The sequence below is a fragment of the Pongo pygmaeus genome, chromosome 6 (assembly GCF_028885625.2).
Source record: "Pongo pygmaeus isolate AG05252 chromosome 6, NHGRI_mPonPyg2-v2.0_pri, whole genome shotgun sequence".
Lineage (NCBI taxonomy): Eukaryota > Metazoa > Chordata > Mammalia > Primates > Hominidae > Pongo > Pongo pygmaeus.
In genome coordinates this window covers 63,246,643-63,261,835 of record NC_072379.2, presented here as the reverse complement: position 1 = coordinate 63,261,835, position 15,193 = coordinate 63,246,643, and the positions used below count along the sequence as shown (strand labels likewise).

The following is a 15,193-nucleotide window of genomic DNA, read 5'->3' as shown; positions in this document are numbered from 1 at the left end:
GAATTGCTTGAACCTGGGAAGCAGAGGTTGCAGTGAGCCATGTTCATGCCACTACACTCCAGCCTGGGCAACAGAGCGAGACTCCATCTCCAAAAAAAAAAAAAAAGAAAGTTAAACTGAAGACTGTTAAAGTTGTTTTATAAAAATCAGCTATCTGTGGATTAAAACATGGTCCTTTTCTAACTTTTCCATGAAAGCTTGGAATATAACCTATTAAAAGCTAACTGACAGCCAGGCGCGGTGGCTCACGCCTGTAATCCCAACACTTTGGGAGGCCGAGGCAGTCGGATCGCCTGAGGTCAGGAGTTCGAGACCAGCCTGGCCAACATGTTGAAACCCCATCTCGCCCTCCCCCTCAAGCTGTTTTTCTAGCATGTTGCCCTTTTTCAACCACATTTGTGTTTCAGGTGTAGAGAGGAGAGTGAACAGGGAGCGGGGCTTTTGTCTGTTGGTCTCCCTGGACTGAAGAGAGGGAGAATAGAAGCCCAAGACTAAGATTCTCAAAATGGTTTATTACCCAAAACTCTTTGTCTGGGTCAGTCAAGAACCATTTCCAAACAAGGACATGGAGGGAAGGCTTCCTAAGGGAAGACTTCCTGTCCCAAAGGAAGTGAACCACAAGAAGAACGATGAGACAAACGCTGCCTCCTTGACTCCACTGGGCAGCAGTGAACTCCGCTCCCCAAGAATCAGTTACCTCCACTTTTTTTAATCATAACACCTCCATTTGTATTACATACGGTGTATGGGTATTGATGAGGTCATGGTACCATATATGGGATTTTTTTCCTGTGTAAATCATCAAGTATAAGAGGAAACTATGGGACTCTGAGCCTTGCTTTAGAGAATTTACAGTGGACAAATAGGTATCATCAAACCAGTTTTTAATCATTCTGACCCAAGTGAAAATGCTCAGAATTTCACACTGTGAATCCACGTTTACAGCCCTTACAGGTGGGCCTTCAGGCCTGGTTCGCTACAACAATGTCTTCCACAACTCAAACTCCCACCGCGTTCTCACAACCGGTCCACTCCTGCCTTTTCACTCACACAGCTCCCGACTGCTTCTTGCAGAGGCTGAGAGTTCCCCCTTTTTTTTCGTTTAGATGTAACAAACCTAGTAGTTTATGTTCATCAATTGTCTGTATATCTCTATATTTTATCCATGTACTCTTTTGATGTATAGAAGTAGTTTGAAACTCATTGTTTCCTTGTGGTAAGTGACCGAGATGCTGCCACAGGACCTGAGACACTGATGAATGGTGCTATTTTGGACTTTCAACATGCTCCTTGGCGAGGTAGCTCTGATGGGGTTATTTTTTATTGCCATGTTCTAAGAAGGTGTTGGTACTCTGTTTACCTGAATGTTGTTCTCTAGACTGGATTGACTTGTTTTCCTTGTGTCTTCAGTGTGGCTTTCTTCCTCAGTGTTGTGGGTTAAGCGAATGCTACCAGAGTGTGAGAGACGATTGTCTCGTTGGCTGGCACTCACGGACATGCAGTCACGGCAGCGGGAGAAATCACAAAACTGTAATTTACTTACCAAATCTCTTCCTTTCTATAGCCTCCCCTGCCTGACTTAGAGAAAGAAAAGCAATAATTTTACAGGCATTTTGAGGTGTCTCTTTGGGTTCTTTCTGTTTGAAAGGATATTTGTGGAAAAAAAGAGCAAAACCTTTTTAAATAAATTCCCCCTGAAAAAAACTCAAAACACTGGCATCTGAGTAGGAATATGAAAATGACACCTTTTCCAAATATTACATTGGAAAACAATGTCTTTACAAAATCATAATACTTTTTTAAAAGGCAGAGCATTCTTTTTTTGGCAATTTTAAGCAAGGTGTAGATTTACATTTTTGTCCTTGCTCCCAACGAAATGGATAAACAGAAAATACCATCTACTCATGGAATATTGTGTTATCCAGTCTGAAAGCCCACCTTAATTTTTATCTAACTGTCTTTTAGCTCTTCTTTTGATAGGGCAGGCCTTGTTCTGAACTGTTTCACTTCTGACTGTTAAACACCGACGACGCATGCACTGCACTTTTTCGTTTTCTTCTTGCTCCCCCATTGGCCTGAGTTTCTTGTGCATTCCTCCCCTCCCTCCTTTGTTAGAATAGGTATATCAGCTGTGTAAATAGAGCAAGAAAACAGTATTCTGCATCTGTGGCATTTATGTAGAGTTGCAGTTGTGTACTGCTGAAAATGCAGGCTTTTGTAACAGTGTGATCTTTACTCATGCACTCATGAAAAGTACCCAATGTATTTTAGCTATTTTAGTAGTATTTGTTCAATAAATATGCAAACTGTAAGGTTAAAAAAAAAAAAAAAGAACTCCGTCTCTACTGAAAATACAAAAATTAGCTGGGCGTGGTGGCACGCACCTGTAGTCCCAGCTACTTAGGAGGCTGAGGCAGGAGAATTGCTTGAACCTGGGAAGCGGAGGTTGCAGTGAGCCGAGATCACACCACTGCAAAAAGCTCATAAAACAAGTTTTGCTGATTTTTTTAAAAAAAATCTTACAGGTAATGTAAGGACATTGGAGATTTTGATTGTATATGTATGTAGCTGATTAGAGGTTGGGTATTCAAACAAATTCATTTTGAAAACAATACATTTGAAGAAAATTGCCACTTTGGCATTATCAAAGTGATTCTGCAATGTAAAATGAAGTAATAGACTCCGGATTTTGAATCCTGCTATGGACATACCGATATAAATATGCAAATATAGTCTTGTTTTCAAAAGCCAGGCTAGAGTGCATGCTAAGTCAAGAAATCAGACTCTGTGACATAAAGGGAAGTCAAAGTGTTTAAAGCACTTGTAACTGGAAAAGAACGCATAACTGGAAGGTATCTTCCGGTTACATCTACTATAGTAAATAGTACATCCATTATAGTAAATAGTAGGTTACAATTTCGCTAAAATACAATTTTGGTAGTTAAGATTTTATCTTTGGAAGTGTATGCTTTTAGCACTTTTTATTTAATAAAAAGAGAGATTGAGGCAATGTGTGTTACAGCCTAGTACTAGAAGACTCAAAGTGGGAAGATACAATATTTAGCCCTTTTGTTTGTTTGTTTCTGAGACAGAGCGTCCCTCCATAGCCCATGCTGGGATGCAGTGACTTGAACACAGCTCACTGCAGCCTTGAACTACTTGACTTAATCAATCCTCCCACTTCAGCCTCCTGAGTAGCTGGGACTACAAGGCACGCACCACCATGCCCAGCTAACCTTTTTTTTTTTTTTTTTTTAATACAGTGTCTCATTATATTGCTCAGGCTGGTCTTGAACTCCTAGGCTCAAACGATCCTCTTGCCTCAGCCTCCCAAAGTGCTGGGATTACAGGTGTGAGTCACTATACCTGGCCCTATTTATATATATTCCAAATTCTTAGATACTTTGGATAAGGAAATTTGGTGTTTGTTTTCTGTTTAATAACTAGGGGATTGTACATTCTCTTTTACATGACTTTCAATTGAACTTGTTTCATAAAGATGTTTCTATAATTTGAAGGCGCAGGTGCGGTGGCTCACACCGGTAATCCCAACACTTTGGGAGGCTGAGGCAGGCGGATCGCGAGGTCAGGAGATCGAGATCATCCTGGCTAACACAGGTGAAACCCCGTCTCTACTAAAAATATAAAAAATTAGCCAGGCATAGTGGTGGGCGCCTGTGGTCCCAGCTACTCCAGAGGCTGAGGCAGGAGAATGGCGTGAACCCAGTAGGCGGAGCTTGCAGTGAGCTGAGATCGCGCCACTGCACTCCAGCCTGGGCGACAGAGTGAGACTCTGTCTCCAAAAATATATATAATGATAATAATAATTTGAAGACTAGACAGATTATTAGGGATCTACTAGATACCCATTTTACCTTTGAGGCCAAAGAAGGTCAATGCAGGCAGACACACAGCTAGTTTGGTGGCAGGACCAAGATGTGTTTATCACCGAAGGACATCATAGAACAACGCAAGGGAGAAGTAGTAATAGTATGTTTTTCCTATTTTTGGTGACAAGAAAACAGACCCAAGGTGAGGTTTACCCAGACACAAAATCATTACCTTTTTAAATAAAACGCCTACATTTATGCTTATCAGGGGTTCTGCATGTTATGGAAAGCTTAAGGTTGAAAGTCTTGATGGTGGAGGAGACCTTGAAAAAAATCACCTGCTTCACCTCAGTAACTTCAGTCAGGATCTCATTTAAACTGTTGCAAACAGGTAAAATCAGTTCACTAAAAGGCTGCTAGGGAAGAAATCCCATGATTTATTTAGCCCGTGATCTCTCCTGTCTCTCACAAGCTTGATTCAAGGCCCAGCTATATCAGAATCACTAGGTGACGAGGAATCTGCTTTCTTTTTTTTTCTTAGACAAGATCTCACTATGTTTCCAGGCTGGTCTCAAACTCCTGGCCTCGGGTAGTCCTCCTGCCTTGGCCTCCCAAAGTGCTGGAATTACAGTCCTGAGCCTCCGTGCCTGGCCAAGAAATCTGCTTTAACAGTCATCTCACACATTCCTAGTGGTAAGGTAAATTCTTCCTTATATCAAACTTGAAAAATGTTATGCTCTGGTTTTCTCCAAATTACCAATTGACAGGGTTGAATTTTATTTTATTTTTGCTTCAGTGAAATATCGGAGGCTGGGCGTGGTTCCTCATGCCTGTAGTCCCAGCATTTTGAGAGGCCAAGACAGGAGGATCACTTGAGCTCAGGAGTTGGAGACCAGCCTGGCCAACATGGTGAAACCCCATCTCTACCAAAGTACAAAAATTAGCTGGGCATGGTGCTGCGCATCTGTAGTCCCAGCTACTCAGGAGGCTGAGGTAGGAGGATCGCGTGAGCCCGGGAGTTTGAGGCTGCAGTGAGCTGAGATTGAGCCACTGTGCTCCAGCCTGGCGGACAGAGCAAGACCCTGTCTCAAAAAAAAAAAAGGAAAAAGGGCACATGTCATCAGGACTTCCTGGGGCTGGGACTTCACAGGCAGCAGGCATCCTTAAATTTCAAAAATGTATTTTAAAAAAGGGGGAAAAAAGAAAAATACCAGGGGGTGGAGGGACTGTGTATTACTATTTAATATTTCTTACCTAAGTTCACATGAAGCACAAGGGTCTGATTCTAACAGAAGGAAATCTTTTATGAAAATGTATTGTTGGCCGGGCACGGTGGCCCACGCCTGTAATCCCAGCACTTTGGGAGGCCAAGGCGGGCGGATCACCTGAGGTCAGGAGTTCAAGACCAGCCTGGCCACAACGGGTGAAACCCCGTCTCTACTAACAGTACAAAAATTAGCCGGGCGTCGTGGCAGGCGCCTGTAATCCCAGCTACTCAGGAGGCTGAGGCAGGAGAATCGCTTGAACCCAGGAGGCGGGGATTGCAGTGAGCTGAGATGGTGCCACTGCACTCCAGCCTGGATGACAAGAGCAAGACTCCGTTTCAAAAAAAAAAAAAGAAAGAAAGAAAATGTATTGTTTTACTTGGATTGTTGAGACAAATTTCTTATATTTGTCCAGGATGTCGGCTTGTGTTAATGACTGGCATTAATAAGGGATTCCTTTACAGGGGATAGTTTTTTCTTTTCTTTCCTTTTCTTTTTTTTTCTGCTTTCCCCACAAACTATTACTTGGGACTCCCCCAACTCCTATCTCCTAAGGAGTTGAAGAACCACTGAGGGAATTGCAAGCCCAAGCTCTCACCCCTAACTAGATACATGAACTGAAAAGTAAGATGGTCACAGTCCTTGGCTGTGCCTTTGAATTAGAAGCTGCTTTTCAATAACTTCATTTACCTGTCAATCAGTTTGTCTTCCTTCCTAAACTGTGGATGCTGCCCTGGTGCCTGTTTTGTGTGTGCGTAGCTGATGTTGCTGTGGCCCCGGGTCAGTTTTCTTCACCTCCCGGGCCTTTGTTTCCACAGCTGTAAAAAGAGTTAAACTACTTCTACCACCCTTTATCTTTTTCATCCCATGAGAGCACTGAGTAGTTTTCAACAGGTATTTGTGGAATTTAGTTTTCAACTGGTATTTGTGGAATTTAGTTTTCAGAAAAAGGACTAAGACTGGGAATATCGATAAAATGATTGGACCAGTTTAGAAAGTTCTATAAAATGCGAGAGAGAAAGGGATGATTGCTTGACACTGGAAAATAATGCAGGGAGGGATATTTTGTGTCCATATAACCAGGATCAGAGACAGAGAGAAGGAAAGAAAAATTTATTCAAATAACACAGCTAGGTAACAGTTTGTGGGGAAAGCAGAAAAAAAAAAATCTATTCCCTTTACAGGAATCCCTTACTGGCCGGGCGCAGTGGCTCACGCCTCTAATCTCAGCACTTTGGGAGGCTGAGGTGGATGGATCATTTGAGGTGAGGAGTTTGAGACCAGCTTGGCCAACATGGCAAAACTTTGTCTCTAATAAAACAAAAAAAAAAAAAAAGAAAAAAAAATACAAAAATTGGCCAGGAGTGGCCGGGCTCGGTGGCTCACGCCTATGATCCCAGCACTTTGGGAGGCCAAGGAGGGCAAATCACGAGGTCAGGAGATCGAGACAAGCCTGGCTAACATGGTGAAACCCCATCTCTACTAAAAATACAAAAAATTAGCCGGGTGTGGTGGCGGACGCCTGTAGTCCCACCTACTCGGGAGGCTGAGGCGGGAGAATGGTATGAACCCGGGAGGTGGAGCTGGCAGTGAGCCGAGATCACGCCACTGCCCTCTAGCCTGGGCGACAGAGCGAGACTCCATCTCAAAAAAAAAAAAAAAATTAGCCCGACATGGTAGTGAGCGCCTGTAATCCCAGCTAATTGGGAGGCTGAGGCAGGAGAATCTCTTGAACCCAGGAGACAGAGGTTGCAGTGAGCCAAGACTGGGGCCACTGCACTCCAGCCTGGGTGACAGAGCGAGACTCTGTCTAAAAAAAAAAAAATGGCCAGGCATGGTGACTCACGCCTATAATCCCAGCACTTTGGGAGGCCGAGGCGGACAGATCACTTGAGGTTGGGAGCTCAAGACCAGCCTGGCCAACATGGCAAAACCTCATCTCTACTAAAATACAAAAAGTTAGCTGGGTGTGGTGGTGCGCACCTGTAATCCCAGGTACTTGGGAGGCTGAGGCAGGAGAATCACTTGAACCCGGGAGGTGGAGGCTGCAGTGAGCTGAGATTGTGCCACTGTACTCCAGCCTGGCAACACAGAGGTTGCAATGAACCGACACGGTGCCACTGCACTCCAGCCTGGGTGACAGAGTGAGACTCTCTCAAAAAAAAAGAAAAGAAAATATCATTTACTCCTCTGATTTCAAATTTTTTTTTTTGAGATGGAGTCTTGCTCTGTTGCCCAGGCTGGAGTGCAGTGGAGCAATCTTGGCTCACTGCAACTTCCATCTCCTGAGTTCAAGGGATTCTCCTGCCTCTGCGTCCCAAGTAGCTGGGACTACAGGCGCATGCCACCACGCCCGGCTTATTTGTGTATTTTTAGTAGGCGGTAGGGGGGAGGTTTCACTATGTTGGCCAGGCTGGTCTCGATCTCCTGACCTCATGATCTTCCCGCCTCGGCCTCCCAAAGTGCTGGGATTACAGGCATAAGCCCTACGCCCAACCTAGATTTCAGAATTTTAAAGTGTGAATTTGATATAGCACTTTGTTTATTGCAAAATATTTATCATTTAAAAAGATTTTCACACTTGTCTCTTCTATTGGAGTCTAAACTGATTAGCAAGGTCTGATTTATCTTTGTATATAAGTAAACTACAAGAAGGCAGAGTTTTTTTGGTTTATGTTGTTCACTGCCACTTTCCCAATACCTTAAATTGTACTTGGCCCATAGTAAATACTCAGTAAATATTTGTCGAATGAATGTATGATACTGTCTAACATCCAGCCTTCCATGCTGCAAGTCGTCAGTACACATTGTTGAGCATACAAATGTTGGAGTTTTTTTGTGCAAATACATTCTCCACCCCACCCCTTAAAAGGCATATGGTGACCTCGTTTGAAACAACAGCAACAACAAAAACCCAGTTAACTTTGGGATTGAGAATATAGACCAATTTTTCAGAACTAAAATATCTTGAAGCTTTATGGTTTCAGTTATCTAAGGGTGATGAAAAGCTTGGTCATAATTCAGTATCAGTACATCCATGTCAGATACAGCATTATGAACTTTTATTACTTCATATATGGACTACCCTTTAAGAAATAATAGAGGCCTGGCACAGTGGCTCACGCCTGTAATCCCAGCACTTTGGGAGGCCGAGGCGGGTGGATCACCTGAGGTCAGGAGTTCGAGACCAGCCTGGCCAACATGGCAAAACCCTGTCTCTACTAAAAATACAAAACTTAGCCAGGTGTGGTGGTGGGTGCCTGTAATCTCAGCTACTTGGGAGGCTGAGGCAGGGAGAATTCCTTGAACTCGGGAGTCGCAGGTTGCAGTGAGCCAAGATTGTGCCGCTGCACTCCAGTCTGGGTGACAGATGGAGGCTCTGTCTCAAAAAAAAAAAAAAAAAAAAAAAAAAGAAATAATAATAGCAGAACTTTATTTAAAGGAGATTTTGAGGCTTACTATGGATGATTATTTTCACTTTTGGCAACATATACTGAGTTAAGGCTGGGCGCCGTGCCTCACGCCTATAATCCCAGCACGGTGAGAGACCGAGGCAGGCAAATCATCTGAGGTCAGGAGTTTGAGACCAGCCTGGCCAATACGGTGAAACTCTGTCTCTACTAAAAATACAAAAATTAGCTGGGTGTGGTGGCACAAACCTGTAATCCCAGCTACTTGGGAGTCTGAGACAAGAGAATCCCTTCAACCCAGGAGGCGGAAATTGAGCCGAGATCATGCTATTGCACTGTAGCCTGGGTGACAGAGTGAGACTCCGTCTCAAAAAATATATATATATTTATATACATGTAATATGCATATATTTATATACACGTAATATGTATATATTTATATGTGTATTTATATACATATACATATTAACACAAATATATGTATATACATATACATATTAACACAAATATATGTATATACATATATGTATGTTATACATATTATATATACATATACGTATATGTATATTTATTATACATATTATGTATATACATATTATTAACGTGGTTTTTACGATGTCCTATTTGAAGAGAAGAAATGGCAAAATTGGCCTGAAAAAAAAACAATCTGTAATCTAAACTCCTTGAACAGTAATTCTCAGGTTGAAAAGTAGAGTTCGGCTGGGCGCCGTGGCTCCTGTAATCCCAGCACTTTGGGAGGCCGAGGTGGGTGGATCACCTGAGGTCAGGAGTTCCAGGCCAGCCTGACCAACATTGGAGAAACCCCGTCTCTACTAAAAATACAAAATTAGCTGGGCATGGTGGCGTGCGCCTGTAATCCCAGCTACTCGGGAGGCTGAGGCAGGAGAATCACTTGAACCCAGGAGGCGGAGGTTGCCGTGAGCTGAGATCATGCCATTGCACTCCAGGCCGGGCAACAAGAACAAAACTCCCTCTTTTTTTTTTTTTTTTTTTTTTTTTTTTTTTTTTTTTTTTTTTTTTTTTTGGAGACGGAGTCTCACTCTGGCCCCCAGGCTGGAGTGCAGTGGCACGATCTCGGCTCACTGCAAGCTCTGCCTCCCGGGTTCACGCCATTCTCCTGCCTCAGCCTGCCCAGTAGCTGGGACTACAGGCGCCCGCTACCACATCCTGCTAATTTTTTTGTATTTTTAGTACAGATGGGGTTTCACTGCGTTAGCCAGGTTGGTCTCAATCTCCTGACCTCGTGATCCGCCTGCCTCGGCCTCCCAAAGTGCCGGTGCCGGGATTACAGGCGTGATCTCATTTAATTATTAAATGAAATTCTAGGAAGTTACAGTAAATTTATTTCACCTTCTATTTTAAAAGAGCTATAATTCCAGATAGCAAAATATATGTTTTGGTTATTATGGGATACTTTTGTTTGTTTGTTTTTAGATGGGGGCTGGCTGTGTTGCCCAGGCTGCCCTCAAATTCCTGGGCTTAAGCAATCCTTCCACTTCAGCCTCCTGAGTAGCTGGGATTACAGAGACACACCACCACATCAGGCTGGGATCCTTCATTCTTACATTTATTTCATGATGGGTTACATGAAATAGTTAACACTATTCAAAATGTAGTGAAATGTCATAAGGTTTCATTGTGTTGTTAGCTAATTAGCTAACAACAACAAAAGATTTATATAATCCCTAGATTGTAAAAATTGTGACTATAGCATATATATTTTTCTGTAAAGACACGAATGTGCTGCTTCTCCGAGAAAACACCAAATGGCGGACGACGCCAGTGCAGCGGGCGGGGGCGGGCGAGCGCGGGCGGGCGGGGTGGTGTGGGCGCCGGAGGCCCCGGGGGCCCTGGGAAGGGGAACCGATGTGACTTCCGCTGAGGGTTTCGGCAGTGGCATCCGGGTCCGGGGTCACGGCTGTGGATGGGTCCGGGGTCACGGCCGTGGATGGGGCCGGAGCCGGGGCCGGGGTCACGGCCGTGGATGGGGCAGGGGCCAAGACCGCGGAGTTCGCAGAGGCAAGGCCGAGGATAAGGAGCGGATGCCCGTCACCAAGCTGGGCGGCCTGGCCAAGGACATGAAGATCAAGTCCCTGGAGGAGATTTATCTCTTCTCCCTGCCCATCAAGGAATCTGAGATTATTGACTTTTTCCTGGGGGCCTCTCTCAAGGACGAGGTTTTGAAGATTATGCTGGTGCGGAAGCAGACCCGCGCGGGCCAGCACACCAGGTTCAATGCGTTTGTTGCCATCAGGGACTACAATGGCCACGTTGGTCGGGTTGAAGTGCTCCAAGGAGGTGGCCGCCGCCATCCGCGGGGCCATCATCCTGACCAAGCTCTCCATTGTCACCGTGCGCAGAGGCTACTGGGGGAACAAGATCGGCAAGCTCCACACCGTCCCTTGCAAGGTGACAGGCCGCTGCGGCTCTGTGCTGGTGCGCCTCATCCCCGCACCCAGGGGCACTGGCATCGTCTCAGCGCCTGTGCCCAAGAAGCTGCTCATGATGGCTGGTATCTATGACTGCTACACCTCAGCCAGGGGCTGCACTGCCACCCCGAGCAACTTCGCCAAGGCCACCTTGGATGCTGTCTCTAAGATCTACAGCTACCTGATCCCCTGAAGGACCTCTGGAAGGAGACTGTATTCACCAAGTCTCCCTATCAGGAATTCACTGACCACCTCGCCAAGACCCACACCAGAGTCGCCGTGCAGAGGACCCAGGCTCCAGCTGTGACTACAACATAGGGTTTTTATACAAGAAAAATAAAGTGAATTAAGCCTGTTACTGTGAAAAAAAAAAAAAAAAAAAAGACATGAATGTTCTGGGTATGATTCGAACTGGATTTGTTTCAAGCCTACAAGTCTCTCTGATAAGTGTCATCAAAAAACACTGGGTGAAATAATGTTTACTTACTTATTTATTCAACACATATTTATACCCCAAAGGGAGTCTTGTGGAGGATAGAGATGGATGTATACTGTGGGTCCTTGCCTGCCCCTTGAGAGGCAGCCTATAAATGCGATTCATGTTATTCTTAAAAGTGTGGAAAAGTACCCAAACTGCTCTTAGCTTTCTTCCTCCTCCTCCTCCTCCTTCCTCTTCCTCCTCCTCCTCCTACTTCTTCCCCTCCCTCCCTGGCTCCCTCCCTCCCTCTCTCCCTCCCTCCCTCCCTTCCTTCCTGGCTAATCAAGTGAAGCAGTGGGAGTGGAGGAGGAACAAAGAAATCTATAACTGGTTGTGATCAATTAGTTGTAAACACCACTGCACTCAGACCGGCCCTTAGTTTTCTTTAATGTCTCATTTTAAAGCTTTTGTTTAGGAATGTATCTAAATGTTTTTTTTTTTTTCTTTTTGAGACAGAGTCTTGCTCTTGTCACCCAGGCTGGAGTGCAGTGGCACGATCTCGGCTCACTGCAGCCTCTGCCTCCCGGGTTCAAGCGATTCTCCTGCCTCAGCCTCCAGAGTACTTGGGATTGTAGGCGCCTGCCACCAAACTTGGCTAATTTTTGTATTTTTAGTAGAGATGGGGTTTCTCCATGTTGGCCAGGCTAGTCTTGAACTCCTGACCTCAGGTGGTCCGCCCACTTCGGCCTCCCAAAATGTTGAGATTACAGGCATCAGCCACCATGCCCAGCCAGGAACACCTTTTAGAATCTGATGGGACCACTTAACTTTCCTTAGAAAAAATACACACAAGGCCGGGGGCAGTGGTTCACGCCTGTAATCCCAGCACTTTGGGAGGCTGAGGCGGGTGGATCACTTGGGATCAGGAGCTTGAGACCAGCCTGGCCAACATGGAGAAACTCCATCTGTACTAAAAATACAAAAATTAGCCAGGTGTGGTGGCAGGCGCCCACAATCCCAGGTACTCTGGAGGCTGAGGCAGGAGAATCGCTTGAACCTGGGAGGCAGAGGTTGCAGTGAGCCGAGATCGTGCCACTGCACTCTAGCCTAGACAACAAAGTGAGACCCTGTCTCAAAAAAGAAAGGAAAAAAAAAAACCCACAAATGCAAGCACATCAAGTTCTGAATATATGTTCAAAGGGTTATGATCTCTCTTAAAGTTTATCCACTACCTCCTAGCCATGGACCCTAGGTTAAAACCCATTTCCTTAAACTAGGTACTCTAAAGAATATCTTATTTTAGAGGGATACAATCATTAGATAGAAAGTTGGATTAGACAATTTTAAGACATTACTCAACCTAGAGATAGCTACATTACTAAAAAGAAAAAAAAGCAGAAAGATTGACTATGTTTTTTTTGTTTTGTTTTGTTTGTTTTTGAGACAGAGTCTTGCTCTGTTGCCCAGCCTGGAGTGCAGTGATGTGATCTCAGCTCACCTCAACCTCTGCCTCCTGGGTTCACGCAGTTCTTCTGCCTCAGCCACCGTGAGTAGCTGGGATTACAGGGGCGTACCACCATGCCTGGCTAATTTGTTTGTTGTAGAGATGGGTTTCACCATGTTGGCCAGGCTGGTCTCAAACTCCTGACCTCAGGTGTTTCACCCGCCTTGGCCTCCCAGAGTGCTGGGATTTCAGGCATAAACCACCGCACCCAGCCCAGTAAATAACTTTTAGCAATCTTCCCACACCTTAAAATTAACTCTAATTGCATTTTACTGTGGAAATTTTAGAGCGTTTTCTAAATCTCTCTATAGACTAAAGGCCATAGAACAAAAATTGTTTCACTAAAGGCCATAGAACGAAAATTGTTTCACTAAAGGCCGTAGAATGAAAATTGTTTCACTAAATAAAATTTTGGTTATGGCCAGGTGCGGTGGCTCACTCCTATAATCCCAGCACTTTGGGAGTCCGAGGCGGACGGATCACAAGGTCAGGAGTTCAAGACCAGCCTGGCCAATATGGTGAAACCCTGTCTCTACTAAAAATACAACAGTTAGCCGGGCGTGGTGGTGGGCGCCTGTAGTCCCAGCTACTGGGGAGGCTGAGGCAGGAGAATCACTTGAACCTGGGAGGCAGAGATTGCAGTGAGCTGAGATCATGCCACTACACTCCAGCCTGGGTGACAGAGCAAGACTCCATCTCAAAAAATAGTAAATAAATAAAAATAAAAATTTGGTTAGCACTTTGTTTTCTCATGACACACGTCTGTCATCTAAAAGTACAGTAGGCTGGGTGCAGTGGCTCACACCTATAATCCTAACACTCTGGGAGGCCAAAACGGGAGGATGGCTTGAAATCAGGACCAGTCTGGGCGACACAGAAAGACCCCGTCACTACAAAAAATTGAACAATTAGCTGAGAGTGGTGGCAGCACCTGTAGTCCCAGCAACTCCGAAGGCTGAAGAAGGGGGATGGATTGAGCCCAGGAGTTAGAGGCTGCAGTGTTTTGTTTTGTTTTTGTTTTGAGACGGGATCTTGCTCTGTCACCCAGGCTGGAGTGCAATGGCACCATCTCGGCTCACTGCAGCATCCAACTCCTGGGTTCAAGCAATTCTCCCACCTCAGCCTCCCGAGTAGCTGGGATTACAGAGGTGCACTACCATGCCCGGCTAACTTTTGTATTTTTAGTAGAAACAGGGTTTCACCATGTTGGCCAGGCTGGTCTCAAACTCCTGACCTCAGGTGATCCACCCACCTCGGCCTCCCAAAGTGCTTGCATTACAGGTGTGAGCCACCATGCTCGGCCGAGGCTGCAGTGTTATGATCACACCACTGCATGCCAGCCTGGGCAACAGCGCGAGACCTTGTCTCCCAATAAATAAATAGAGTAAGCCTTAGTTTACGGAGGGCTTAATTTAGTTAACTTTTACTTAAAATAGAATTTAACATTCTTTTTTTACACCAATTCAGTCTGTCTTGAAAGTCAATTCATAGAATTGACTTAAATATACTTGGTACTAAAGAAGTTCTAAGAATAACTTATATGGAAAGATTTCTGCTTTGTAGCTGTCAAAGTAGATTACAAATTAATGTATCCTTTATTGGACTTGTGCTACAGAAAAAAATGATGTAAACCCTGTGTACATTTAATCAAAACATTACAATATTACTCTCAGAGTGGTGGATTTTTTGTGTTCAAAGGAAGATTTCGTTTTAAAAAAAGTCAATTTTATGTGTATTAACTAAACCTCAATAAATCTGATTTTAAAGAGGCGCAAAGCTGGGTCCAGTGGCTCATGCCTGTAATCTCAGCACTTTGGAAGGCCAAGGCAGATGCATCACTTGAGTCCAGGAGTTTGAGACCAGCCTGGGCAACGTGGCGAAACCCTGACTCTACAAAAAATATACGAAAATGAGCTGGGCATGGTGGCACACGTCTATAGTCCCAGCTACTTGGGAGACTGAGGCAGGAGGATCAATTAAGCCTGAGAAGTGAAGGCTGCAGTGGGCAGAGATCCCACCACTATACTCCAGCCTGGGCAGAGAAAGACACAGTGTCAAAAAAAGAAAAAAAGGAGGGGGATAGCCAGGCGCAGTGGCTCACGCCTGTAATCCCAGGACTTTGGGAGGCCGAGGCCAGTGGATCACCTGAAGTCAGGAGTTCAAGTCAAGCCTGGACAACATGGTGAAACCCCGTCTCTACAAAAATACAAAAATTAGCTGGGCGTGGTGGTGTGTGCCTATAATCCCAGCTACTTGGGAGGCTGAGGCAGGAGAATTGCTTGAACCCAGGAGGCGGAGGCTGCGGTGAGCCAAGAT

At 44.9% G+C, this 15,193-nt stretch overlaps 1 protein-coding gene and 1 pseudogene across 1 annotated transcript; both read left to right on the top strand.

The window, feature by feature from the left end:
* The first annotated feature begins 351 nt into the window (after positions 1-351).
* LOC129040382 (neuronal regeneration-related protein-like) lies at positions 352-1,734 on the top strand. Its single transcript, XM_054494845.2, has one exon. It carries the CDS (start codon positions 506-508, stop codon positions 710-712), a length of 207 nt encoding a protein of 68 aa, XP_054350820.1. The 5' UTR covers positions 352-505; the 3' UTR covers positions 713-1,734.
* An 8,751-nt stretch (positions 1,735-10,485) lies between these two features.
* On the top strand, positions 10,486-11,787 carry LOC129040381 (small ribosomal subunit protein uS5-like; annotated as a pseudogene).
* The last annotated feature ends 3,406 nt before the right edge of the window (positions 11,788-15,193 follow it).

What these genes read in the sequence shown, in the direction of transcription:
- LOC129040382 (XM_054494845.2), top strand. Translation starts at nt 506, where the DNA reads ATGGTTTATTACCCAAAACTCTTTGTCTGGGTCAGTCAAGAACCATTT.